We start from the raw sequence: 25,659 nt of genomic DNA, 5'->3' as shown, positions 1-25,659 counted from the left end.
CCAAAAGGAACCTGGATATAAAAGAATGCCTTTGCCATAGAAGAATACTAACCCTTCTTTTTCCTCAACCATTTCAAGACAGATGAGATTTTGTCTCATTGTCAGCGTTTACTTACACACTTCTGTATGGCAGCTAGAACCAAACCTATTTCATATTCTGAAAACTATTAGTCTTTTCTTTTTAAGAAAGATGTATTTATTTTAATTGTAAAGTCAGATATACAGAGAGGAGGAGGAGAAACAGAGAGAAAGATCTTCTGTCTGATGATTCACTCCCCAAGTAGCTGCAATGGCCCGAGCTAAGCAGATCTAAAGCCAGGAGCCAGGAGTCTCTTCTGGGTCTGCTACAGAGTCACAGGGTTGCAAGGCCTTTAGCCGTCCTCGACTGCTTTCCCAGCCCACACACAGGGAGCTGGATGATAAACGGGGCCCCTGGAACAGGAACTGGTGCCTACATGGTATTCCAGTGTATGCAAGGTGAGGATAGTAGCCACCAGGTTGCCATGCTGGGCCTAAAACTATCAGCCTTTTATTTATTATTTTTTTAAAATTTATTTTTATTGGAAAGGTAGATATACAGAGAGGAGGAGAGACAGAGAGGAAGATCATCTCTCTGATGATTCATTCCCCAAGTGACCACAATGACCGGAGCTGAGCTGATTCGAAGCCAGGAACCAGGAACTTCCTCCAGGTCTCCCACACGGGTGCAGGGTCCCAAGGTCTTGGGCCATACTCGACTACTTTCCCAGACTACAAGCAGAGAGCTGGATGGGAAGTGTGACTGCCAGAATTAGAAACGGCACCCATATGGAATCTCAGTGCATTCAAGGCGAGGACTTTAGCCCTAAGCTATTGTGCTGGGCCCAAAACTATTAATCTTAATAAGAATAGTCAGCACAAAGCAACTGCTGATCCTCAGCCTGGGAATTAAATTTGACCTGTGGCCAAACAGAAGTGGAGTGGAGGTGGTTAAGCAATGTAAAGACCTAGGCTCAAATAAAAAAACCAACAGGAAGAGAATTAGATTCCCTCCTGTGAAGGAGTGGTATAATAAAACAGTGCACTTACACGCCTCTGTAATGGCCAGCCATGTATATATCTACATCTCTGAAGCATCAGGTGTGTCACAGGAATTTGTCACCATACAAATAACCTATAACATTAGTCAAAAACCTTTTAAATAACTATTTTAGCACATAATCTACATTAGCAAGTACATTTTTAAAATAAAGAACAACATTCTGTTCATATCTTTTAACCAAAATAAATTGTAATTTCTTATTTTTAATGATATATTTTAAAATTTTAATCTGGTAACTTTGGCCTTTCATGCAAGAAAAAAATCTTTCCCCATTATGTTTATCACGTATCAGTTCGTACTTGGAATATTTTGTGTAGACCCTGAGTACCCAACTTTGACTTTTTTTTTTAAATTTAGTAAGCAGTTATTGTCCAGCACCCATTAAATGTATGACACTTCTATGTATGAGGGACATTGTAGTTTAAATTTCAAACAAATATGCACAGTGTCCCTCCTTTACAGTCTTAGATTCTAAGTGGAAAAACAAGTGATAAATTAGTTGATGGGAGTCCCAGTGGGGGAAATTTAATCAAGGGAAGTGAAATGAGTGAGTATTATAAATTGTATATCAGTTGGCAAAGCAAGCCCTTATTCAGAAGACAGCATGAAAGCTCTAGGAAAGATGCATTTCTTCTAAGAAAAGTAACAAGGCTCATTATAAGACTGCTAAAAAGGAATTTGGCCTAGCGAAAATAACTGCATTTGTTGAACAGGAACCAATGTTGGGAACTGAGTCATCGGGAGGCAGGGATCGCTATCCTCGTTTTAAGGGAGACCTAGGCCGTGAAAGACTGGGCAAATGGAGACGCTATGATGGACTATGTCAATCAGTGGATTCTTCAACGACCTCATCATGTTTGGAGTGGCGAGATTGGCAACAATTCATAACTGTTGAGCTATCAAAACCACCTGAGCAAGAATCTCAGAGCATGCCCCACATCCGGGACCTGGGGTGGGTGGGAGACTGGGTTGGGCTTCTCCCTTAAAATCCCCCTTTACCTCAGATATATGAAGGAAACAATATGGAAATAATAGTCTTACCCCACTTTCCTGTAGCCCTTGAACCTTTTTACCCTAATTAACTACGTAAAGATTGTCAAAAATATAATTTAAAAAATGGAAAAAAAAATGAGATGTAGGGCCAGGTCAATCAAAACAGGCCAGGTGCAACCCAGGTGCTGCCGTAAGAGCCACTAGTACCAGTAGTTGCATCGTGCCTCCCTATCCTAATCAACATAGAGTACTTTCCACAGCCCTCAGAATGCTCGAAACTGTATTTTGTACTGGACCCTGTGAATACTATGGTTTTTATTTACATACCTACACTTAACTAAAATCTATAAATTAGGCACAAAAGAGAGTAGCAGTAATAACCAATAATAAAATAAGTATAACAACTTACTATAATCAAAGTTAAATGGTTATAGTGTCTTTCTTTCCTTATCAGAGTTGAGAGCTTTCATCTTTTTCACATAAAGGAAATGCTTTATTGGGCTTTTCTTTGGGATATTTGCATTGCTGGCATCACTTCTGTGTTTTAGGGCCTTTAAGTAAAATAAGGGTTACTTGAAGTTAATACTGCAGTATGACAGCTGAAAATCTGATCATGAGACAGCTAGTAACTGATTACCAGGCAGGTAGCATGTAGCAGGGATGCACTGGACCAAGGGATGATTCATATCCTGGGAAAGACAGAATGAGATGCCATGGGATTTCGTTATACCAACCAGACAGCCCATTATTTAATACTTGTGACTTATTTATTTCTGGGCTTTTTTCATGTAATACTTTTGGATCACAGATGACAGGTGGGTGAAACTGTAGTCAAAGTGGACACGATGTATTTCATATATGATTTGGCCAAGTTGCTTATCCTCTCTACCCCAATTTTTTCATTTAGAAAATAAAGATGCTCTTTTGCATAATTTATTTTTTCTAAGTCAAATATACAAAGAGGAGAAGAGACATAGAGGAAGATCTTCCATCCGATGATTTACTCTCCAAGTGAGCGTAACGGCCAGTACTGCGCCGATCCAAAGCCAGGAGCCAGGAACTTCTTCCTGGTCTCCCACATGGGTGCAGGGTCTCAAGGCTTTGGGCCGTCCTCGACTGTTTTCCCAGGCCACAAGCAGGGAGCTGGATGGGAAGTGGAGCTGCCGGGACTAGAACCAGTGCCCATATGGGATCCCAGCGCATTCAAGGCGAGGACTTTAGCTGCTAGGCCACTGCGCCGGGCCCTCTTGTGCATAATTTTAAAGAGCGTTGGAGGGACCAGTGTTTTTATGTGTCATGTTAAGCCTTCTGTTAACACAGATATCCCAAATGGGTGCCAGTCTGAGTTCCAGCTACTCCAATTATAACCCAGCTCCCTGCTAATGAGCTTGGAAAAGCAGCGGAGAATGGCTCAAGTGTTGGGTCCCTGCACCCATGTGTGAGACCCAGAAGAAGCTCCAAGTTTCTGACTTCAGCCTGGCTCAGTCCTGACAATTGCAGCCATGTAGGGAATAAGCCAGCAGATAGAAAATATTCTCTCTCTCTTTCTTTGTCTCGTAACTGTGCCTTTCAAATAAAGTAAATAATTTTTAAAGCATTTAAATGATTGAGTTAGTATGTGTAACATACTGAGAATAGTGCCATCATATGATAATTGCTCAATAAATCCTACTGCCATAATTTTTGTTGCTACTCTTTACTTACAAGATGAATTGAATTTAACCTCTCAGAAAGTCTTAAAAAGTTGTATTTTGTCCCCATATTTCCAGTAAACTAATGTAAGGCCTTGGATAAGTCAGAGAAGGTTTTGGGAGCATTCTTGTTCGTTAAAAGATAAATTTGAAATAGATTTATCACTGTGATACTTTAAGCTTTATCTGGTGTAGTTAGTGTTTTTGGTTAAGAATGACATAAAACTTGTAAAAAGAGGTGGTTATGACAATAATTTGTAGATATTACTAATCTTTATGAACAAACAGCAGTTGGAAAAGTTGGTGCACAGATGTAATAACTCCCACTAGGAGGAGGCTGTCCAAAATAGATTCATTTTTCACTGCAATGTCAGCATCTACAACAGTGCACATAGTAGAAGCTCAGTAAACATCTTGTGTTAAGTGACTGTCCTCAAGAAATCTTCAAGCTAGAAACAAAATGGGAAGCATTATGGTATGCTGTGGTGAAGTCCTGTGATAAAGGAAATAGCCTGAATATTCTAAATGTTCTTGCTTTGTTTTAAGAGTTTTTATTTTCTGTTTTGCACTCTTCAGTTCTGTTAGAACAAGGCAATAAACTCCGCAATGCCATGGTGATTTCTGCAATGAAGTCAAGCCCAGATACCAGCATGATGTTGGACAAAGTTCATTCTCCCATGAGGGAAGAATCCCTTAGAGCATCAACACTGTAAGTTAGAGAAGAGACATGATCCCCAGGCAGTCATTTCTTAGTTGATAGCCTGTGTTTCTTTCAAGTTATAAACTGGTAATCTTGAGTTAGCAAATGATAATTATTTTCCCTGCAAGTTTGTATTTATTTATTTGAGAAATAGACATCCTGAGAGAGAACTCTAGTTCACTGGTTCACTTCTCAGTTATCCAGTTTCCAGAACTGCACTAATGATGAAGGCAGAAGCCAAAGGACACTTGTGGGATGCAGAATCCCAACCTCAAACCCATGCATTCCAACATGGGATGTGGATGTATTAATCACAGTCCCAAATGACAGTCTCTGGCAAATATATCAATGTGGTGACAAAGAAGTCCAAACCAGGAGTTTGGACAGAAATCTAGTGCTAGGGCTGTAAGTTACTCAGGAATCTAGTGCTAGGGCTGTTGGATAACCACGTAAATTGGTGAATTCTTTCCTTTTAATGGATTGGCCTTTTTTATATAAAATACTTTCTTTGTATCTTACAGAGATGAAATTAGATTCCAATGCCAAAACAGTTTGCAAAGTTCATATGTTTCAATCATTTGAAACGTATGAACATATGTTACATTTTTCTCAGAGTTCATGTGCTCTCTTAGCTCAGTTAATTGTGATTTAGATTTTTCCCACCTGTGAGCCACTTAGTAAAAAGTGGTTTTTCTTCCTTCCTTTGCAGAATGAGAGCCTTTCCACAGAGTCAACTTAAAGATCATATGGGAGATCACCTTCTCTCTTCAACTGAAACTAAGTTTTGGAAACACGACCCAAAAGCTGATACCGGAGCCATACAGCTACTATTAGGAAGGTAAGCACCCTTGACTAGCTTTGTTCCTTTAAAATTCTTCCTCCAGTTCATTGTGTACATTGTTAAATGCATCTTCCTGATGTGACACTTCCTTAGAGTATCCAAGTCTCCAGTTTCTTAAGCTACTAGTCATTGCCTCCTAAATAAAAAAAATTCAGTTTTTCAGCCTTCCATTCTTGACTTCATTTACCCGGTTATCCAGAATCCACCCTTATTATCTTTGTTATGCCCCAACATCAGTGGTGGCATAGAATGATGCAAACACCTTGGGTTTTAACCAAACACAAGTTGAAATTTGAGATTTATCTCTTGCTCACTTTGTGGCCTTCAACATAGTATCTCTGAACTTTAGAGGCATTGGTAAAATTGAAATAATACCTAACTTCAAAAAATTATTTTAAAGATTAGGAATAATGTATATAGGAGCTAACACTGTTCCTGACACAGTAGTTTCATAATAAAAAATATTGATACCAGTGTTTAATATTATTCCTAATATGGGTCCTTAAACGAAGCTCATCTGTTTATTTGATCAGTAGGATACTCACCATATTCACAGCTTTGGAAAGGAGTAAAACACACTGATTAAAAGCTATTATGTGTTGAATTAAAGAGATTTAAGAGAATGTTTCCGAAACTGCAATTAGTTTGATTTGGGTTAAAGTTTAGACTTCCTGGAAGGAAGTGGCTACACTACATAATCCTTTGGTATGCTAATGATAGGATAGATGGAGAGACTAAAGGTATATAATGGAAAAAGAAAATGTGGAGCCTACACTTTGCAGTGCTTTGAATGTTGTATTAGTGAGTGTACTTCATATTATAAAAATAGAATATTTGGAGTGGGAGCTGGCATTACAGTGCAGCAATTGAGTCACTGCTTGGGATCCTGCAATACAGGAGTGCCTAAATCTGAGTCCCATGCCTTCCCTTCCAGCTTCCTGCTTACATACACCGTGGGGAACGGCTATAGATGGCTCAAGTACTTGAATCCCTGCCATCAAGTTCCTGCCAGGATTGAGTTCTTGGCCCTGGGCCTGGCCCAGCTCTGACTATTAGAAGCATTTGAGAAGTGAATTGATAAGAAATTCTCTCTTCTCAATACTCTTCTCCTTATACTTCTTCCCTGCTCTGTTTTAAAATGCTTATTTATTTATTTATTTATTTATTTTTGAGTAGAAGAAGGAAAAACAAGAGTCTGGAACAGTATGAAAAACGAACCAAATAAGAGATAGGAAAGTGTGTGAGTTTCTCCTTACTAGTGGAGGTGAAGAGGCAAGACATTCATACCTGGGGAAAAGTCAGAGTGAAAAATGACCCCTAGGGTTTCTATGTTAGTTACCCCTTGGATCATAAAGACTGAAGTAAATAACCTCAGAAAGGCAAGGACTTAGAGGTAAATTCCAGCTTGAGATTATAAACCTGCTAAACTTGAGTTGTCTGTGGAATCTGCAAGTGTAATCGTCTAGTTGGCACATGGATATATGGTGCTAAATGAATGGAAAGAGGACTAAACTACAAATAAAACTTGCAGATTTATTACCTATACTGCAATAACTGAAACTCTTGGAATGAACAAGATCACCCAGGGACAAATGCAGAATGAAGTAAGAATAAGAATCACAGCTTTTACGCCCATTGCTCTGAAACCTCAATAAGATGATGGTAGAGAAATACAAAAGATGTATATGCTCTCAAGAATTGAAAGGAGGGCCCGGCGCCATGGCGCAGTGGTTAAGGTCCTTACCTTGCATGCCAGGATCCCATATGGGCACCGGTTCTAATCCTGGCAGCCCCACTTCCCATCCAGCTCCCTGCTTGTGGCCTGGGAAAGCAGTCGAGGACGGCCCAAAGCTTTGGGACCCTGTACCCGCGTGGGAGACCCAGAAGAAGCTCCTGGCTTCGGACCGGCATAGCATCGGCCATTGCACTCACTTGGGGAGTGAATCATCGGACGGAAGATCTTCCTCTCTGTCTCTCTCCTCTCTGTATATCTGCCTTTCCAATAAAAAAAAAATAAATCTTTAAAAAAAAAGAATCGAAAGGAGAACTGACAGTGGGTAAGATGAGTCGGTTAAGTTTTAGAAACTGAAAAACACATGGACAGGAGTAACTGACCCAGGAAAATGGAGAAAGCTGTTCCTGTGAAGTTAAGAGAACCAAAATTTGATTTTAGAACCAGAAAAAAGATTCATATGTCTTTCAAGGCATTTTTTCCTTTTTGTCTTTTTTTTCCCATTTGTGTTTTTCCCATAGCTTTAATGGTTTGACTTTTCACCTTCATTAGTAAGTAAAGGCCTTGAAAGACACCCTGTGTCTGAATTTGATAGTAAAAATAGAAGCTGATTCCGTGGCTCCACAGGCTAATCCTCCACCTTCAAGCACTGGCGTCCTGTATGTGCACCAGTTAGTGTCCTACTTGCTCCACTTCCAGTATGGCTCTCTGCTTATGGCTTGGAAAAGCTTAAGAATGGCCCAAGTCCTTGAGACCCTGCACCCATGTGGGAGGCTGGAGGAGGCTCCAGGCCTGGGGCTGCTGGCTTTAGATCCAACTATTGTTGCCATTTGGGGAGTGAACCAGCAGATCGAGCTCTCTGTGTCTCTCCTTCTCTCTGTAACTCTGACTTTCCAATAAAAAATAAATGAACCTTAAGAAAGTGAGAGAGAGAGAGACAAGATGAGACTAAAAGTGAGAACTAGTTAAAAAAATACAGATGGGAGCATTTAGACTGTGTACCCCTTGCCCCAAGACTTAAAGAGACAGTAAACTGAAATTTGAATCTGAGCCTTGTCGGTCACTAGTAGTTATGTCACATGCCTGCCTTAGGTTCTTAGCCACATTCTCTGCAACTGTCTCATCTCTAAAAGGGATGTCATCATTAACTTACTTCTGAAGTGATAGATCGTATAGATAAATTCATTCCTGCCTGCTTGGCACAAAATAAATTCTGTTTTTTTTAAGGATTTATTTATTTTTATTACAAAGTCAGATATACAGAGAGGAGGAGAGACGGAGAGAAAGTTCTTCCATCCGATAATTCACTCCCCAAGTGAGTGCAACGGCCGGTGCTGCGCCAGTCCGAAACCAGGAACCAGGAACTTCTTCCTGGTCTCCCACATGGGTGCAGGGTCTCAAGGCTTTAGGCCGTCCTCGACTGCTTTCCCAGGCCACAAGCAGGGAGCTGCATGGGAAGTGGAGCTGCCGGGATTAGAGCCAGTACCCATATGGGATCCTGGTGCATTCAAGGTGAGGACTTTAGCTGCTAGGCCGTGGCACCGGGCCCACAAAATAAATTCTTAATAAATATTGACTATTATTATAGCATTGTCCTCTACCCCTAGAGCTAAGAGAACTATTTCCTTGCCCAGTGAAAAACTAGAGATAAATTCTCTGAAAGGATAGGACAGTGGATTTCTAGACTAAGGCTATCAATCACAGCTATGCATAAATGAGAGCAGCATTCTGAGGAATAAGAGATTCAGATTATGTCTGTGTATACAATGGTGAATACTTCTTCTCCCCTTACCTTTTCCTCTGGCAGCCACACTTCCTCCCAGTGAGAGTCAGATTCTGCCTGGAAACTGTCCAACTCGGGAGAAAACAAATACAAATACGGTTAGAGGCTATCCCACAAAATGATGTAGGTCTGCCCAATTATTATAGAACCAGTCAGCAACTCTGTCGAACTGACAACCTGCATTTACGCCATCCAGTCAGCGTTTCAGTACCTGACTTGTAAAGTGAGCAAATAGCTAAGGTTTACAGACAGTTGAGGAGTGCCTTCAGCATGCAGATGGACAGCAAAACTCAGCAGGCATCTACAAGGGGAAGATTGGGTCAATTCCAGAATCTTTGAAAAATGGGATAGCATGAGAAAATAGGAAAGAAGAGATTTAATTGAGATACCTGAGAAGGCTAAATATTCACGTAAATGAAGTTCCGAAAAGAGAAGATGGAGAAAGGGGCCAAAAGATAAAGAAATCATGAAGTAAAATTGTCTGTGCAAGAGCACATGACCTTCCACGCTGATGTTTGAATCAAGACCCCATCTGTGCCCCTCCCAACTCAGAGAAACTGCTGCAAACTCTGGTACTCAACAGTGTAGGGTTCTCTCCTCACCTACAGCCAGTGAGTGGGTAAGGAGAAAAGAGAGGAGACTCAGATTACTAGGAAGAGGGAACATTAATTAATTAATCCAACTCTGTAGAAACAAAGCTGAGTTTTAAAGGCATAGTTTGAGCAATTGCATGAAAAAAAGTGGACAGATCACCCAAACTGGCCGAAGTAAATAATCTGAGTACATCTTAGATTATTAAGAGGAAAATAGATTAAATTAGTAACGACGTAAAGAGAGTGACAACTTAGTTACCTCAGAACAACCGACCAAGAAAGCCCAGGCCCGGATGGCTTCTCTGCTGAATCCTGTACACAAAGAATTGGTGGCCAGTTCTTAAAAACTTTTCTGAATATTAAAATGGTAGGGAACACTTCCCAATTCATTTTATGAAACCTCCATTACTCTGATACCAAAGCCAGACTGAGATATCAAAGAAAACTACGGATCAGCCGGTGGCGGGCAGGGGGACATTTGATACAGCAGTCACGACCCACAAGCAGTCATTTGGGACGTATGGAAGTGCCTTATTCAAAGTCCCAGTTCTACTGCAGTTTCCAATTTTCTGCTAAGGCACAGCCTGAGATGTAGCAGATGACGGCTCAAGCACTTTGGTCCCTGTCCCTGCTCCCTCACAGGAAATCTGGATTGGGTTCCCTACTGTTGTAGGCTTTTCAGGAAGAATCAATGGATGGAAAAATCTATGTGTCTTTTCAAGAATAGTGGGGTAAGAAAATCAGTCTGTTTCTCATGATAGACAGTCATCTACATTCCCTAGAAAAGGGAAATTTTTTTTAAAGAAAATAGCAATACAGTCTAATCTATGATGTTTGATTGATAAGTTTAAGCCATTTACATTTAGGGTTAATACAAATAAGTGGTAATTTGGTTCTGTCATTTTAGCAATGGGTTGTTCATTGATTTAGTCTTCTGTTGTTATTCTCCTGGGATGTTCTTTGCATTTGCCTTAGGTTTTGGTAGGTGCTATTCCTCTTCTCTGTCAATAAAACATCTTTAAGTATCATTTGTAGGGCAGGTTTGGAAGAGGCATATTCCTTAAACTTTTCTTTGCTGTGGAAGAATTTTATTTCATTTTCAAAGACAAAGGAAAGCTTTGCTGGGTACATTATCCTGGGCCAACAAATTTTTGCTTTTAGAATCAGGAATATGTCACTCTATTCTCTTCTTGCCTGTAGAGTTTCCTGTGAGAGATCTCCTGTGAGTTTAGTTGACACTCCTTTATATGTCAGTTGATTTTTTTCATGTGCACATAAACAAAACCCATCTATTTGTTGCCTACAGAAGACATATCTCACCAACAAAGAACTGTTTCCTGGATTTTGATTTTTTTTTGTTTCATCTCTTCAAAACACTTTCTTCTAATTAAATTCTTCAATGATTCAGATCATACAGTAGCATCATTTTCTTTGAGAAGGTTCTTGATTTTCATTTCTTCAGTGACACATTAGTCATTCAGTAGCATGTTATTTAACTTCATGGCATTATAAATTTCTATTTGTCTTCCTGGTGTTGATTTTTTTTAAATATTTTGACAATCTTTATATAGTTAATTAGGGTAAAAAGGTTCAAGGGCTACAGGAGAGTGGGTAAGACTAGTATTTTTTCCATATTGTTTCCTTCATGTTTAAAGGGGGGTATTAAGGGAGAAGGCTCACCCAATTTCCCATCCTCCCCAAGTCCCGGATGTGGGGCATGCTCTCAGGTTCTTGCCCAAGTGGTTTTAATATTTCAGCAGTTATGAATCGCTGCCAATCTTGCCACTCCAAGCACTATGAGGTCCTTGAAGAATCTACTGATTGACGTAGTCCATCATAGCTGAGATGGTTGGTTGACCTGTTCTGTCTTCTCTCTTTTCTTGGTTAGGGTTCTGAGTCCAGCATTTTGATTGGGGAGATCTCCAAAGAAACTTTGTCTGAGGTGTTCTCAAACCAGATTCTTGTATGTATGAGGTAGAGGGCCCGGCACAGTCCATCACCCCGATCAGCTGGTGGTTGCAATTGCTGGGTTGATTCTGTTTTCAGCCCCGACTTCCACTGGAACCAGTGGGTGTTGAGTCCAGCTTGGTTCTGCCCAGCACATTCTCGGCCCTTGCATAAACAAGTGGGAGTGCAGCCTAGTTGGAGCAACCCACAATAACCGCCACCAGGCCTGCCCCCTAACCTGGTTTGCCAGTATGTGTAGCAGTAGTCCAGTCTGTCCCATTACCCATTCCACCTCAGCCCCTGTCCTGGTTTTCGTGCCCTCCCATACAAGTAGTAACCCAAAATGAGCCCACTATTTCCCTCCCAGGCCTCTCCCACTCCCAGGTTATGCACTCTCTAAGTAGTTCTGTGATTTAACTTGACAGAACTAGCCCCCAGTGCCAGCTTCTGCCAGCTGATGCTGTGGCTAAGTCCAAACAACCCTCACCCACTCTAATTTTGTTTGCACAGTAGGAATAATCAGCCCAGCCTGGCTTTTTCCTGAGCTAGTCCACCTGAGGCGCATAGGTGTTGTAGCCCTGCTTAGTCTGGTCTGCCCCCATCCCAGCTCATGCTTTCCAGCAGGAGTGGCTGTGCAGCAAAGGAACCACCCCTTATTCCCCTGCTGGCTCCACCCCTTCCCTTCCTGGTTCTCACATGTGCTGGTTGGCCACTGCGGTCACTTCTGGCACAGGCAACCTCACCTTGGCATTCCGTATTGTGCACTAGTTTTTGTTGCAACCATACCCAGCTCGACCCATGCTGTTCTGGTGCCTGGATTTGCTAGGGAATGATGTGAACAGATTCAGCCTGGTCTTCCCCTGATCCATGCCAGATGTATGCCAGTGGGTGACTTTCCATGGCCTGTTCTGTGCTGTTCGCTAACATGTTTCTTGCGCTTACCTGCCGGGTCTGTGTCCTGCCAGAGGAGTTGCCCAGGCTCCTCCATCAGAACTTCTCCCAGTGCCAGATTTTTCGCATACCAGTGGGTCCATGAGCCAGCCCTACTCAGTTCACCTCCTGTCATAGCAGGAACAGTGGCTTTTCCTGACTGGCCTTCAACCCAAACTGGTCCTTGATGTTGTATGTTTCAGCCCAGCCATGCATGCTGGAAGCTTAAATGGGTGACAGTTTGTGGCCTGGCTGCTCCACTTCTGATCCAGCTCTCTCCAGTGACCTCAGAAAAGCAGAACAAGATGGCCCAAGTGTTTGGGCCCCTGCCATCCACATGGGATACCTAGATTAATCTCCTGGCTCTGGCCTGGCTCAGCTCTGACCAGCTGTTGCAGTCATGTCAGGGGTAATTCAGTGAATGTAGTATCTCTGTCTCTCTGTTGTGTCTCTTCCTCTTTAACTCTTTCAAAATAAGTAAATCTTAAAAAAGGAAGAATAATTACCTGACCCAGCATGTTACTAATCCTGAGGTCGAGAAACCCTAGTGTAGTTTAAGGAATGATGAGAGAGGAAACATTTATTGAGCATCTATTCATTCAAATACAAGAACATCTTGGTATTTAAAGATACTGATTAGGCAGTTTTTTAAGTTAATGAAGACAGTATAGCTGCTAATTTGAAAGGGAAGCAAAATTAAAAAAATAATAATAAATGCAATGTGTAACGCAGCAGCTAGCACATAGTATTGTTGCTTTTAGTATTAACAGAAGTTCACTACAGATCCATTAGTGTTGGCCCCATAGGAGAAAGAAAGTCAATATATTTTACTTTGAGGAAAAATATGGAATTTATATAGGGCCAGGAAAAAAAATGCTAGCAAAAAAAGAATCAGAATTGTATAGAATTAAAAACCAAACAAACAAACAAGGAAATGGACCTGGTGCAATAGCCTGGTGGCCAAAGTCCCTGGTGGCCCCACTTCCCATCCAGCTCCTTGCTTGTGGGCTGGGAAAGCAGTTGAAGAAGGCCCAAAGCTTTGGGACCCTGCACCCAGGTGGGAGACCAGAAAGAAGCTCCTGTCTCCTGGATTCATATTGGCTAAGCTCCAGCTGCTGCAGCTACTGCAGAGTGAATCAATGGATGGAAAAATCTTCCTCTCTGTATCTCTTCCTTTCTTTATATCTGTCTTTCTAATAAAAATAAATCTTTTTTAAAAAGGGAAAGAGAAATCAATTCTTTAAAATTCTCAGTTTATAATTACTCAGGTGGTTGTCTTTCTATTCGTTTTCAAAGTCTTTGTGCTTTTTTTTTTTTTTCCATTTTTATATGTCACATAGAAGTAATCTTGTGGGCCCAGCGCAATAGCATAGTGGTTAGGGTCCTCACCTTCCATGCGCCAGGATCCCATAAGGGCGCTGGCTCTAATCCCAGAGGCCCCTGCTTCCCATCCAGCTCCCTGCTTGTGGCCTGGAAAAGCAGTTGAGGACGGCCCAAAACCTTGGGACCCTGCACCCATGTAGGAGACCTGGAAGAAGCTCCTGACTTTGGTTGGCTCAGCTCCGGCCATTGCGGCCGCTTGGGGAACGAATCATCAGATGGAAGATTTTCCTCTCTGTCTCTCCTCCACTTTGTATATTCGCCTTTCCAGTAAAAATAAATATATATCTTTTAAAAAAAAAAAGGTGTGATTTTGCAATAATCATCAGAATACATTTAAGTTTCTTCAGAAAAGAAGACATATTTACGAATAAACCATTTTTCACAAACACAATTCAACCTATCGAATTATAGCTTTTAACCATTTTTTCCTCTCTTGAAAGCCATGAATATCATGGATATGAAAACTGCTAACCTAGCCATCTCTGCTCTGTGTCATCCAGGAGCTAGCACATAATAGGTGGTCAGTAAGTGTGGGATGAATGGATGAGCTCACAATCAGGGTCAGTGGTGCGGTTTTGAGTGCGTTTCACTGACACCCCAGAGGAGTAGCGGGGTACAATTAGAAACTTCCCTGTCGCCTGTGTTTAATGTACATCTTCATTATCTCTGCAGTGCTGAATTATCCCAAGGTCATCCCTGGAATGGGCTAGGCTCTCCTCCCGACTCCCCATCTCCCAGGAGTGACGTGTACTGCAGCAGCGAGCTGAATGACCCTCAGTATGACCAGAGTCTCCTGGAGCATTTGTTTTACACAGCACCTGTAAGTCATTGAAGCTGACGCCTGAGAAATTGCAGAGCCAGGGTGTAACAGTAGGAGCTACACCTATGATCCCCCTACCCTTTTACCTACCTCAGTTCAGTATAAGGACAACCTCAAGAGAAAGATGCCATCTACATTTGACAAATGAGAATACAGGCTTAGTACAATTATATGTTTTATGCAAATACTCTAGCAAGTAAGTGATAGAGCCAAAATTGAAATTCAAGTCAACCTGTGGCTTCCTTATTGCTCTCCTAAGGTAGAACTAACATATTTGCAGCTATCCCCTCAAACCCTCTGTCTATTCAGAATATTCTAGAGGAACAGGTGTTATGGCACAGCAGATTAAACCACCACTTGGGATGACCACCTCCCACATTGAAAGGCCTAGGTACCATGATTGGCTGACCAGCCTTTTACATATCTTGATGCAAAATAGGAGAGAGAAAATGGCGTTATAGTTATTTAGCTGTAAAGTTTAAAAAACTGCGTAAGTGTGGCTAACGTAAACTTAGGATGACAGTCCAAAGTCACTGTAGGTCTATCATGCGATGTGGCCTTTGGTTCCACTATTAAGGAGATTTGTGAAACATAGTAAATAGTTCATATTATCCAGGTTAGAAACAATCAAGTGGTAAGAAAAAAAGATAATGATTGAATCCAGACAACTGGGCGGCATTGGACCAGTCATTTGGAAGCCTGTGGAGACCAAAATCTGGGTTTACTACTTAAGCTGTGGATCAAAACATAGACTAACTTTTCTCAACTTTGGTTTTCCTACTTGTGAAAATTGAGGTAAAGGTGGTGAAGATTAGAAATGCGTGCAGCATTGTATAATGCTGAACACACAGTAGGCAGTCTTCAAGTAATGACTGTTGGTGTGACAATCTATTTTCACTTCTTTGAATTAAACTTATAGGTTATTATGGTAAACTTCAAATTATTTTTGCAGTTTCAAGAGAAAGATGATTGTCTCCCTCCCTGGTGTCAGTCGACCATCTCTTTAAGAGACTAATGTGCATGGCAAGAGCTTGCTTATGGTTAGAGAAATATGTCATTACTACCCGCCCTACCCTGAGTAGGCATCTGTTAGTGTCTTTTTGTTTCATGTCCCACAGAAATCCGACAGCAGCATTAGTGAGTACCTCAGTGAAGATGATGATGGTGTTCCTCCTAAAAAAATGAACGCATCCAAAGACCTTGCCAGGTTGCATAAGGCTCTCGAGTCAGGAGATCAGAAGCTGATGAACAGAGCAGCAGGCAAAAAAAGACGGTGAGTTTCTCTAGAAATGCTTGCTTAAAGAATAAAAGCAAAGGAAGATATTTTCACAAGAGTGGTGAAGTCACAGTAACACAAAAATACAATCCTAAAAAATGTAATGATACGGAAGAATGGGTGCAATGAAAATAAACAAGGAGGAGTTCTAAGCTGTATGTGTATCATGATCACAGCCTGTAGAAAATTTGCATGAGGAAAGCAAATAAAAGTATAGAAAAGTGACAGTAGTCATTATGTTAGTTACATAACTCCATCGCTTCTAGAAAATCTTGATTCCATAGCATCCAGTTTTAATACTTGAATAGCAATTAGACCTTTAGATTACAAGAAACTTTTTCACATCAGAGATTTATTTTAGATTACGACCAGAATTAGGAGCTTTTTAAACTGTTCCCCATCCTTGATAACTTCCAGATTAAAATGCCTGCCCCTCCTCACCCTCTTCCCCCATTTTGCTTTACAACTTAGATTGCTTCATGTTGATCCTTTGTCCCTCACCGTGTGCATAAACTCCTTCCAGAAATCTGTTCCAACAGCAGATGCTGTCTGAAACTCCAGAAGATGCCCAAGTGACGACATTAAGCGTGGATAGACTGGCCCTTCTGGGGAGAACTCAGTCCGTCCGAGTGATCATTGACACCATGGGCGTGCCTCCAGACAGTCCTCAGATGACCCCCGACAAGAAGAGTGGTGTCAGAAGGCAACTTAAGCTGATAACAGCAAAAAGGCGGTATGTCTAACATGAAACGGCTAAACGTGACATTTCTGGGAATTGTGTCTGGTAATAATTGATCATTGTATATTATAGAAAACTTTCGATGCATACCATGTTTTCATGTGCATCGTTTGGGACATAAAGAAAATTACCATTCTTGCAGACCTTACTGTTAATTCTTGAGAGAAACTTTTAACTCTATAACATGGGGCACTAGGGACCAAAATGGATGTTTCCTATTGTGAGCGCTGTGGATGGGAGCACGGGCCAGAAACCCTTCATCCTGATTGACAGGATCACGGAAGGCCGAGAGGGAAGGGCCTCTGAGGACTTCAGGTCTTCAAAGACATGTAGGATTTGCCACGCAGAAACTAGCTGTGGTTTGGGAGTTTTAATCTCATTCTTGTTTTTACTTTATAGCACTTTCTTTGTGGAATACCACTTTCCTGTGGGCTTTTCTAAAAGTGGATCAGGAAAGACAGCTTTGATCACCGAAGTTGTTCGATTTGCCTCCAGTAAAGTTGCAAGTGGAAGTAAGAGACCCATTTTTCTCCTCCTTAGATATTTTGGAATTCCTCATTGCTCATCTGACTTCTGTAGTGTCTCAGAATTTGGAGTTAGAATTCTTGAGTATTTTAGCTCCTAAAGGAGTTAGGAGTGAGGAAAGTAGCTCCGTGCCTGTGTGATTATCGTGCTATAAAACAACAGGACAGGCAGCATGGCTGAGACTACAGCTCAGAACTTCTGATGCTCAGATCGCATTCTTTCAGTTCTCACCAAATTCTTGTCTTCCTCTATTTCAAATGGCTTCACCAAAATAGACTTCATATAACATACAGTTCACTCATTTGACATTCAATTTAATGGCTTATTAGCATATTTGCAGAGCTATGCAGTCATTACCATAATCTAATTTTGGAACATTTTCATCCAATTTTCTTCTCCCACAGCCCCAAAAGAGTCTTTAAATCAGATTTTAGAGGGAGATAGGTGATAATGAAATCTCATTAATGATAAGAAATGTGATACGTGTCTGTGTGTTTGGTTTTATTTACAGTGGTGAAATTCCAGCAGCGATCTGTGTTTCCAGTACAGTTTCGTGGTCCAATGATAGAGCACTGGTGGAATTCCAGCCTCACTTTCCAAATTTATGCAAAGAAAACCCCACAGAAAAAGGTATTTCGAGTGATTTTTACCTTTGTCTTACCAGTCACACCAGGTATCTGAAGCATGCTTAAATGTATATTTGTACCTGTGCTAGAGCTGTGGCATTGTGGATAAAGCTGCTACTTGCAGCACTGGCATCCCAGTTCAAGTCCTGGATGCTGTACTTCCGATCTAGTTCCTGGAAAAGCAGAGGAAGTTTGCCCAAGTACTTGTGCTATCTTTACTTCTTTCCCTGGTACATTTTCAGGAGCTGTGTGGCAAATGGAACAGCTGGACATGAACCCACATGCATTTTTGGGTAATGGCATCACAAGCAACAATTTAACTTCCTGTACCACAACACTGGTGCCAGACTTTCAAGAAATAATTCGTGATTGTATATGCTTTTATATTAGTGTGTTAAAAATAACTAAGTAATTTCTGATTATTGGACATATTTTATTAATATATGCATATTTGGGCATATACATATTTAAGTATAGATCAGGCCTTTTTTTTTTTTAGTGTAGATTCTCAGAACTAGATTTACTAGAACAAAAAGTATGAAGATTTAAACTTTTATATATCAAATTAGCTATCCAGAAGTGTATTGCCAGTTTTTATTCCCAGTTTTATCCATATAATAGTTACCTATTTCCCCATAGTCTTGAAAGAATCAAATAGAATTGTTTTGTAATTTTATTCATCTTAATGTTAAAATTTTGTATTATCTAAATTTTTCTATTATAAAGAGATTTACTGTTTTTCCTTGAAAGTCAGAATTAGAGAGATAGAGGGAAAGAGAGAGAATGACTGCAATGACCAGAGCTATGCTGGTTGAAATACAGGAGCCAAGAGCTTTCCAGGTCTCTCCAAAGCCTTGGGTCATCCTCCACTGCTTTCCAGGTCATCATCATGCAACAATCAGGACATAAACCAGTGATCATATGGAATGCCAGGGATTGCAGGTAGAGGATTAGTTTGCTATACCATCAGGCTGGCTACATAAATTTTCTTTTTTATTGTTAAGAGTGAAGTTGAGGGCCCGGCGACATGGCCTAATGACTAAAGTCCTCACCTTGAACACGCCAGGATCCCATATGAGTACTGGTCCTAATCCCGGCAGCTCCACTTCCCATCCAGCTCCCTGCTTGTGGCCTGGGAAAGCAGTTGAGGACAGCCCAAAACTCTTGGGATCTTGCACGCACATGGGAGACCTGGAGAAAATTCCTGGCTCCTGGCTTTGGATCAGCATAGCACTGGCTGTGGCGCTCACTTGGGGAAAGAATTATCGGACGGAAGAACTTTCTCTCCGTCTCTTCTCCTCTCTGTATATCTGACTTTGCCATAAAAATAAATAAATATTTTTTTAAAAAAAAAAAAAGAGTGAAGTTAAACATTTTGTTTAAAAACTTTTTGTAATAAATCATCTTACAACATCTACGGCTTTGAAACCATCTACACTCTTTGAAAAAGGACTGCTAGAACCCAGAGGGATGCAGGGATGGACTGTGGGATCCCACATAGAGTTACCGCAAACAACTAAGGTTTTTACTTCATAAAGTAAAGGTTCCTTCTTTATAAACCATCATATGCTGTCATTTTGATTAAAATTCTGTGTGTTTCTTTTTAATTAAACCTAAACTTTTTCTGTCCTTCTTTCCTCAGCCGGAAGTCATTGGCTCTTCATCACTTCCTTTGAGAGCTGTCCTTCAGTCAGAGCTGCTTTCTTTCAGTGAGCAACTTCCAGTGCAGCCGGAAAATGATCAGACTCTGCTTGGCCCCCTCAAGGTACATAGACATACATTCCAGATGTCTGTAGTGTTTACTCGTGTGTATGAACAACTGGACTACAGCAGTGGGCCAGAAAAGCTCTGGTGGAGCTTCTGTTGAAATTAGTTGGGGTAACATCTCTCCAAAGAGGTGGGATATGAAACATGAGAGGAGAAAGTTCAAACACACAGGAGCAAGCATTCCAGAGAAAGACAATAATATGCCAAGAAAGCCGTAGGGCAAGAATGGACTTGCCTTGATTGAGGGATAAAATATTCCCCTAGGAGAGTGAGCAAGGAGAGCGGTGGAGGTCAGGTGGGACAGGGCTTTGTAAGTCAGGGAACAGTTTAGATTTTAGCCTATGAGCCAAGATAATAATTTTGAAGCTCAGAAATGATGCATCATCTGATGGATTTTTTTTAATTACTGTATGAAAAAATAGATTGTAGAGAGCAAGTAGGGAGGAGCTCAAGGAGGGGAGTGGCTGTCGTATTAGTTCCCAAAAGAGGTGATTGATGGTGGCTTGGACCAGAGCAGGGACAGTGAGCAAAGAGAAGCATCTGAGTGTGTGTGGTGGAATGAATGCTGACATACAATGCACTTCAGACAGGGTGCTTGCCTTGGGTTCAGAAGCATCAGAATTTCTTAGATGACAGAATTTGAATGTGTGACTTCAACACAGCTTTGCCTTATTGTCCTGGTGGGTTTTTTTGTTTGTTTGTTTTTTAAACCATCACATCTGAGGCCAGCATTTGGCCTAGTGGTTAAAATGCCCCTTGGGACATCTGCATACTAGAGTGCCTGGGTCAGATTCCTGCCTGCACTCCCAATGCTCGCTTCCTGTTGATGCAAACCCTTGGGAAGCAGCAAGTGATGGCTCAAGTAGTTTGGTCCCCCACTGTGGGACCTAGATGGAGTTCCTGTCTTAGCTGCAACTGTTTTCTATCTTTCTTCCTGAGAGATTAAAAGAGAAAAGGTCATACCCATGCCTTAAACATCCCCATGGTTCCCAATCACCCAAAAGTACAAGGCTCGCTGTATATCAAACTAGGCATAGAGTCAGTAACATACCATGTTGGTACATGCTTCTTGGTTTTTGTTTTTTATTTTTTGCTGTTTCTTGTTAAAAGCCTTTTCACACTTCTTCCAGTTTTAAGATTTGCACTGTTTTTTATTACAAAAATGTAACACCACCTGCCCCTTCTGCTATCTAAATTTTGGATTTTTGGTTCGTATTTTTTTAAAGACTTATTTTCTTTTTTATTGGAAAGTGAGATATACAGAGAGGAGGAGAGATAGAGGGGAAAATCTTCCGTCGCTGATGATTCACTCCACAAGAGACTGCAACAGCCAGAGCTGCGCCAATCCAAAGCCAGGAGCCAGGAGCTTCTTCTGGGTCTCCCACAAGGATGCAGAGTCCCAAGGTTTTGGGCCATCCTTGACTGCTTTCCCAAGTCACAACAGGGAGCTGGATGGGAAGTGGGGCCATCAGGATTAGAATTGGTGCCCATATGGGATCCTGGTGCATTCAAGACAAGGGCTTTAACTACTAGGCTGCCGTGCTGGGCTCTGAAGGGTAAAATAAGTGGAATTGATAGACTAGAAGTTGTTTGTGTCAGGTCAGCACTGTGGCACATTGGTTAGAGCTGCTGTCTGCACTATCAGCATCCCATATGGGTTCCAGTTGAAGTTGGCTGCTCTACTTCTGATCCAGTTTCCTGCTAATGTCTCTGGGAAAACGATAAAGGATGAGCTTGGACCCCTGCACCCACATGGGAGACTCAGAAAAATGCCCAAGATCCTAACTTCAAGCTGACTCAGCTCTGGCTGTTGAGGACTCTTGGGGAGCAAACTAATGGATAGAAACCTTTCTCTGTTTCTCTGTAACTCTTTCAGATAGTAAATCTTTAAAAAAAAAAAAAAAAAAGGACTAATTTAAAAGAAATGGAAGTGTTTCTGTCTTGGCCCTGTTGAGAGAAGTATTGCTAATTAGGTCTGTATTCAATAAAGCAAAATAATTTTTTCTGGGTAACACCTGTGTGTCTCAGATTAAAGAAACGACAAGAACACTTTATTCCAAGTTACTTCAATCTTCTAACAGTGAGTGACCAATCTGTTCCTCAGATTAATCATTTATACCGAATCCTTTTCTTTTTTACTTTCTTTGTGTTTGTGTATATGCTTGAGAAAGTTTCAGTCTGCTAATTCACTCTTCAAAGACCCACAGTACCCGGGAGGCCAGGCAGGGGCACCCAGTTACTTGACCGTTACCACAGTCTCCCCCAGCATTAGCAGGGACTTAAAGCCAAAGTCGGAGGTGAAACCCAGATACTCTAATATGGAACATAGATAGCCTCACATCTTAACCTCTAGGCCAGTGCCCACCCCTCTTTTATTTTGTAACTCTTCTTTTAACTTACTTTGAACTAACCTCATATTTTGAGAAAAATTATGAAAGTAATACAGAGAACTGCCCAGCCTCACCAATTTACCACTTTTTTTCATGTTTGCTTTATACTTCTTGCTGCCTCTTCTTTGTTTCTTTCTCTCTCACCCTATGTTGCATATGCACATATATTTAATATGCATGTTCACATACTTTTTGTCTGATCTATTACTGTTTGAAAATAAGTTAGAGATACCACATATCTTTACCCCTGAGTTCTTTAGCATTTATTTTATGAGAACGAAGAAATTGATATGCAAAATATGCTAGAGTTATAAAAATTGGTTTAATATTAATACTGTATCTACAGTCCATGCTCAAATTGTACTAGTTATGCCAGCACTAGCAGCTGTTTTCCTAGATTATCTTTTCATTTAATTGTCCTATCTTACCCCCTGGAACAGTTTCACAGCCCTTCTTTGTATTTTTTGTATAGAAGTAAACCAGTTTTTTTGAGCTGGAAGGGTAAAAGTAGAGCAGCTACAATGTGAACCGGTATCCATATAGGATCCCAGTGCTTGCAAAGGGAGGATTTAGCAACTAAGCTATTGCACTAGACCTTAACTCCACTATTTCTATGCATTTATTAATCAGTATTCTGCTGGGTGGAAGACTGGTCACTTCTCCCATTTTCCTTTTTTCAGTATGGACTTATGGATTCTAACATTATTCAACAAATTAAATTCCATTACTATGATTCATTTTGATACTCAGATTTTCCTAGACTTAGCCAGATGTATCCTGTCCAACTGGATTCTGTGTCCTTTTATGTCTCCAATCTTTTATTATAATTTCCTATTTTCTGACATGAGATGATGTTCTAAGCTTATGTTATTAATCAACTGTCTAGCTTTTTATAGTCTGGCAGGTTAATATATATGCAGTCTGTTACTTTTCTTACATTTTTGAATCTAAGAATGAGTTAAATCATTGCCTAATAATCCAATATTGTTTCCGGCTCCACAATTCTGATTCTAGTACTAGGGGACAATTGTAGTGATTCTTCTCCTTTTCATTTTATAGGTAACCATGGAGCTTGTTACAGATAACAAAGATTTCGCTGGTGTCAATTCTAAACTAAGTAGCAATACTCAGCAAACCCCACATTGTGAACCTACAAGTCCGGATAAAATAGTACTAGAAACAAGCCAAGACATTACCTCTACCAAAAATTTACAGGAGCTAAATCAAATTTATGAGGAAACTACAAGGAAAGCACAGAATTTGGTGCTTCCTAACCCAAAGTCACCAATCTCTGTGACACCAAGTCCTTCAAATGTGATGACTTTGCCAGCCCCCCAAAATTTAATAAGTCGGGCAAATGAATCGACAGAAGAGAATGCCTTGCTGTTACATGTGCTATTGATGGTGCCAGAGGGGAAAGATTTCGTTATTGGAGAATCTGAGAAACAGTCATCTTGTAATGTTTATTTAAACTGCAAACTTTTTAGCACAGAAGAAGTTATCAGATCTGCCATCGCTTGGGGTACCGCACAACCCATCTTTAACTTTTCCCAGGTAACTTTGTACCTTTATCCATTATGAGTATATAGGGGTGTTAAATAAGCATTTCCCAGAACCTTATTCCATCTTAAGAGACTGAGAGGGTTTTCTTTTTCCCCAGGTAATTCCCATCTCTCTGTCTTCCAAATGCCTGGAAAGGCTTAAGAACAATGTGATGGTAATTGAAACTTGGAACAAGGTGCGGAGCCCAGGACAGGACAAGCTGCTCGGGCTGGTGAAACTCCCCCTCCATCAGTTTTACATGTCATTCAAGTAAATAGGATCTTTTGAAGTATTATTTGTTTGGCTTTGCATCTTTACCTTTGTGTGGACTAAAGAGGAATCTTTTGGGTTTGCAAACATGTGTAGCCCAGCAGGCCCTTGGAGGGCTTTTCCCCATCACACCGTGCTCACTGCTCTTTCTCATCTTAAAAGTAGTCTGACAGTTACTGTTTACCAGGGATCGGGCACAGTGCTACAGAGCTTACATACCACAAGCCATTTAACCTATATAATGCCCTCTGGTTTCCCTGGTGTAGTGCTGAGTAAATAGAGACTCAAAGATAATTTACTGCTTGTCACACATGTCATTAGAGTGGATCCAGGTTAAAAACCCAGAGATGACCCAGATCAAGTCAACTTCCTTCTCCGAAAAAGCTCTACTACTTGAAGTTAGCACCTCACAGACATAATGGTTTCTCTATTGGCACAGAACCTTGGCATTGTTCACATCAACTGTTTTCAAGATTTCTTCAATGAAGATTGTTTGATTGTTGCACCTTACTTTAACACTTGGGTGAAGTAATGATTAACCTGAAGATTGTTTCTGTTCTAGTAGAGATCATTTGTTTTTATGTTCTGATTCAGAGTGCCTGATTTTTAATTACCTTAGCACTCACCTTTTATTTAGCAGCCCCCTCATAGTTCTGTGTTTTACATTTTACAAGGTGCACTTTTGGGGTAATTCTGTCATTTGAGCCCTACTCTGAGTCCATGGAGTATTAGCACTGTCCCAGATTTACAAATAAGAAAATTTGTCACTTGAATGGGAGAAGTCACTTAACTTTTGTGGCTGTCTTGTTCTCATTTGTGAAGTGAAGGTGATGATAAGATTCCTCAATCTCTTTAACAGTGCCATTGTGAGGATTTAGTGAAAAAATGTGAGTATAGCTTCCATGAAGTTGAGTTACAGCAATGACGCTGGAAAGCTTGGCAAGGCTGAGGAGTGTTGTTGGGATCATGAATATCATTGCCCACTACATGCTTTTGGCTTACTCCCTTTTCTAACTTGTGATATTAGTCTAGCTTGGTATTTCTCTTCCTCCACTTCCCTTCTCATTCCATTACAGCTCATTCTTTGCTAAGAGAACACAAAACAATAGTAGCTACTAATTACTGAACATTTACTGTGTACCAAGTATTGCTATTGGTATTTGCTATTTGTTACTTCAGGTTAGCCCTAACAACCCTGTGAAGGGAGTATAAATGCCTCCAATTACAACTGAGAAAACAGAAAAGTGTCTCATATAACAAGTGACACAGCCAAGATTCAGCATGGTATAAAGAATACCATCAGGGGATTTAGAATTGCACAGATCAAAGCCTGAATCTTAGTTCAACCTCCTATATGTATATCCTTAGCAAAGCTACTTAACCTTTCCATATTTAGTTTAGATAATATCAACTTTTGCAGTATTCACAGATTAAAAGTACTGTAAAGTGACTGAACATTCAGTAAATGGCAAGTGTCACTAATTTTTTTTTAAGATTTATTTTATTTTTATTACAAAGTCAGATATACAGAGAGGAGGAGAGATAGAGAGGAAGATCTTCCATCCGATGATTCACTCCCTAAGTGAGCACAATGGGCTGGTGCTAGTCCGATCCAAAGCCAGGAGCCAGGAACTTCTTTCTGGGTCTCCCACTCGGGTGCAGGGTCCCAAAGCCTTGGGCCGTCCTTGACTGCTTTCCCAGGCCACAAGCAGGGAGCTGAATGGGAAGTGGAGCTGCCGGGATTAGATCTGGCACCCATATGGGATCCCGGCACGTTCAAGGCAAGGACTTTAGTCACTAGACCATGCCGCCGGGCCCGTCACTGATATTTTGTCCCATTCTTTTCTGCCAGACTGTCCTGCCCAAAGTTTTCATATTAGCCCATACTGGCTTCTTGTTAAGTGACATGCTTCAGAAAGCCCCAGCAGAAATGATGATGTGTTGCAGCCACTGGGCTGGGGCCGTCATGCAGAGATGACATCTGACACACTACACTCCCTGCCTTCAAATGGCCAAATGTTGAACTCTGC

General features: G+C 40.9%; 1 protein-coding gene across 5 annotated transcripts in view; it reads left to right on the top strand.

Annotated features, from left to right (window-relative positions):
* The window catches only part of C2CD3 (C2 domain containing 3 centriole elongation regulator), a 113,218-nt gene that overhangs the window by 26,950 nt on the left and 60,609 nt on the right, over positions 1–25,659 (top strand). For all 5 annotated transcript variants that reach the window (XM_040964293.1, XM_040964292.1, XM_040964294.1 and 2 more), the window contains exons 6-15: positions 4,342–4,474; positions 5,175–5,303; positions 14,347–14,494; positions 15,613–15,767; positions 16,294–16,503; positions 16,909–17,021; positions 17,546–17,664; positions 19,303–19,425; positions 22,877–23,371; positions 23,478–23,629. In XM_040964293.1, coding sequence (XP_040820227.1) covers positions 4,342–4,474; positions 5,175–5,303; positions 14,347–14,494; positions 15,613–15,767; positions 16,294–16,503; positions 16,909–17,021; positions 17,546–17,664; positions 19,303–19,425; positions 22,877–23,371; positions 23,478–23,629 — 1,777 coding nt within the window. The remainder of the gene's footprint in view (positions 1–4,341; positions 4,475–5,174; positions 5,304–14,346; positions 14,495–15,612; positions 15,768–16,293; positions 16,504–16,908; positions 17,022–17,545; positions 17,665–19,302; positions 19,426–22,876; positions 23,372–23,477; positions 23,630–25,659) is intronic.

This window comes from Ochotona curzoniae, unplaced genomic scaffold (genome assembly GCF_017591425.1).
Source record: "Ochotona curzoniae isolate NIBS_2020 unplaced genomic scaffold, NIBS_Ocur_1.0 scaffold_3223, whole genome shotgun sequence".
Classification (NCBI taxonomy): Eukaryota; Metazoa; Chordata; class Mammalia; order Lagomorpha; family Ochotonidae; genus Ochotona; species Ochotona curzoniae.
This window is presented reverse-complemented; position numbering and strand designations above follow the sequence as displayed.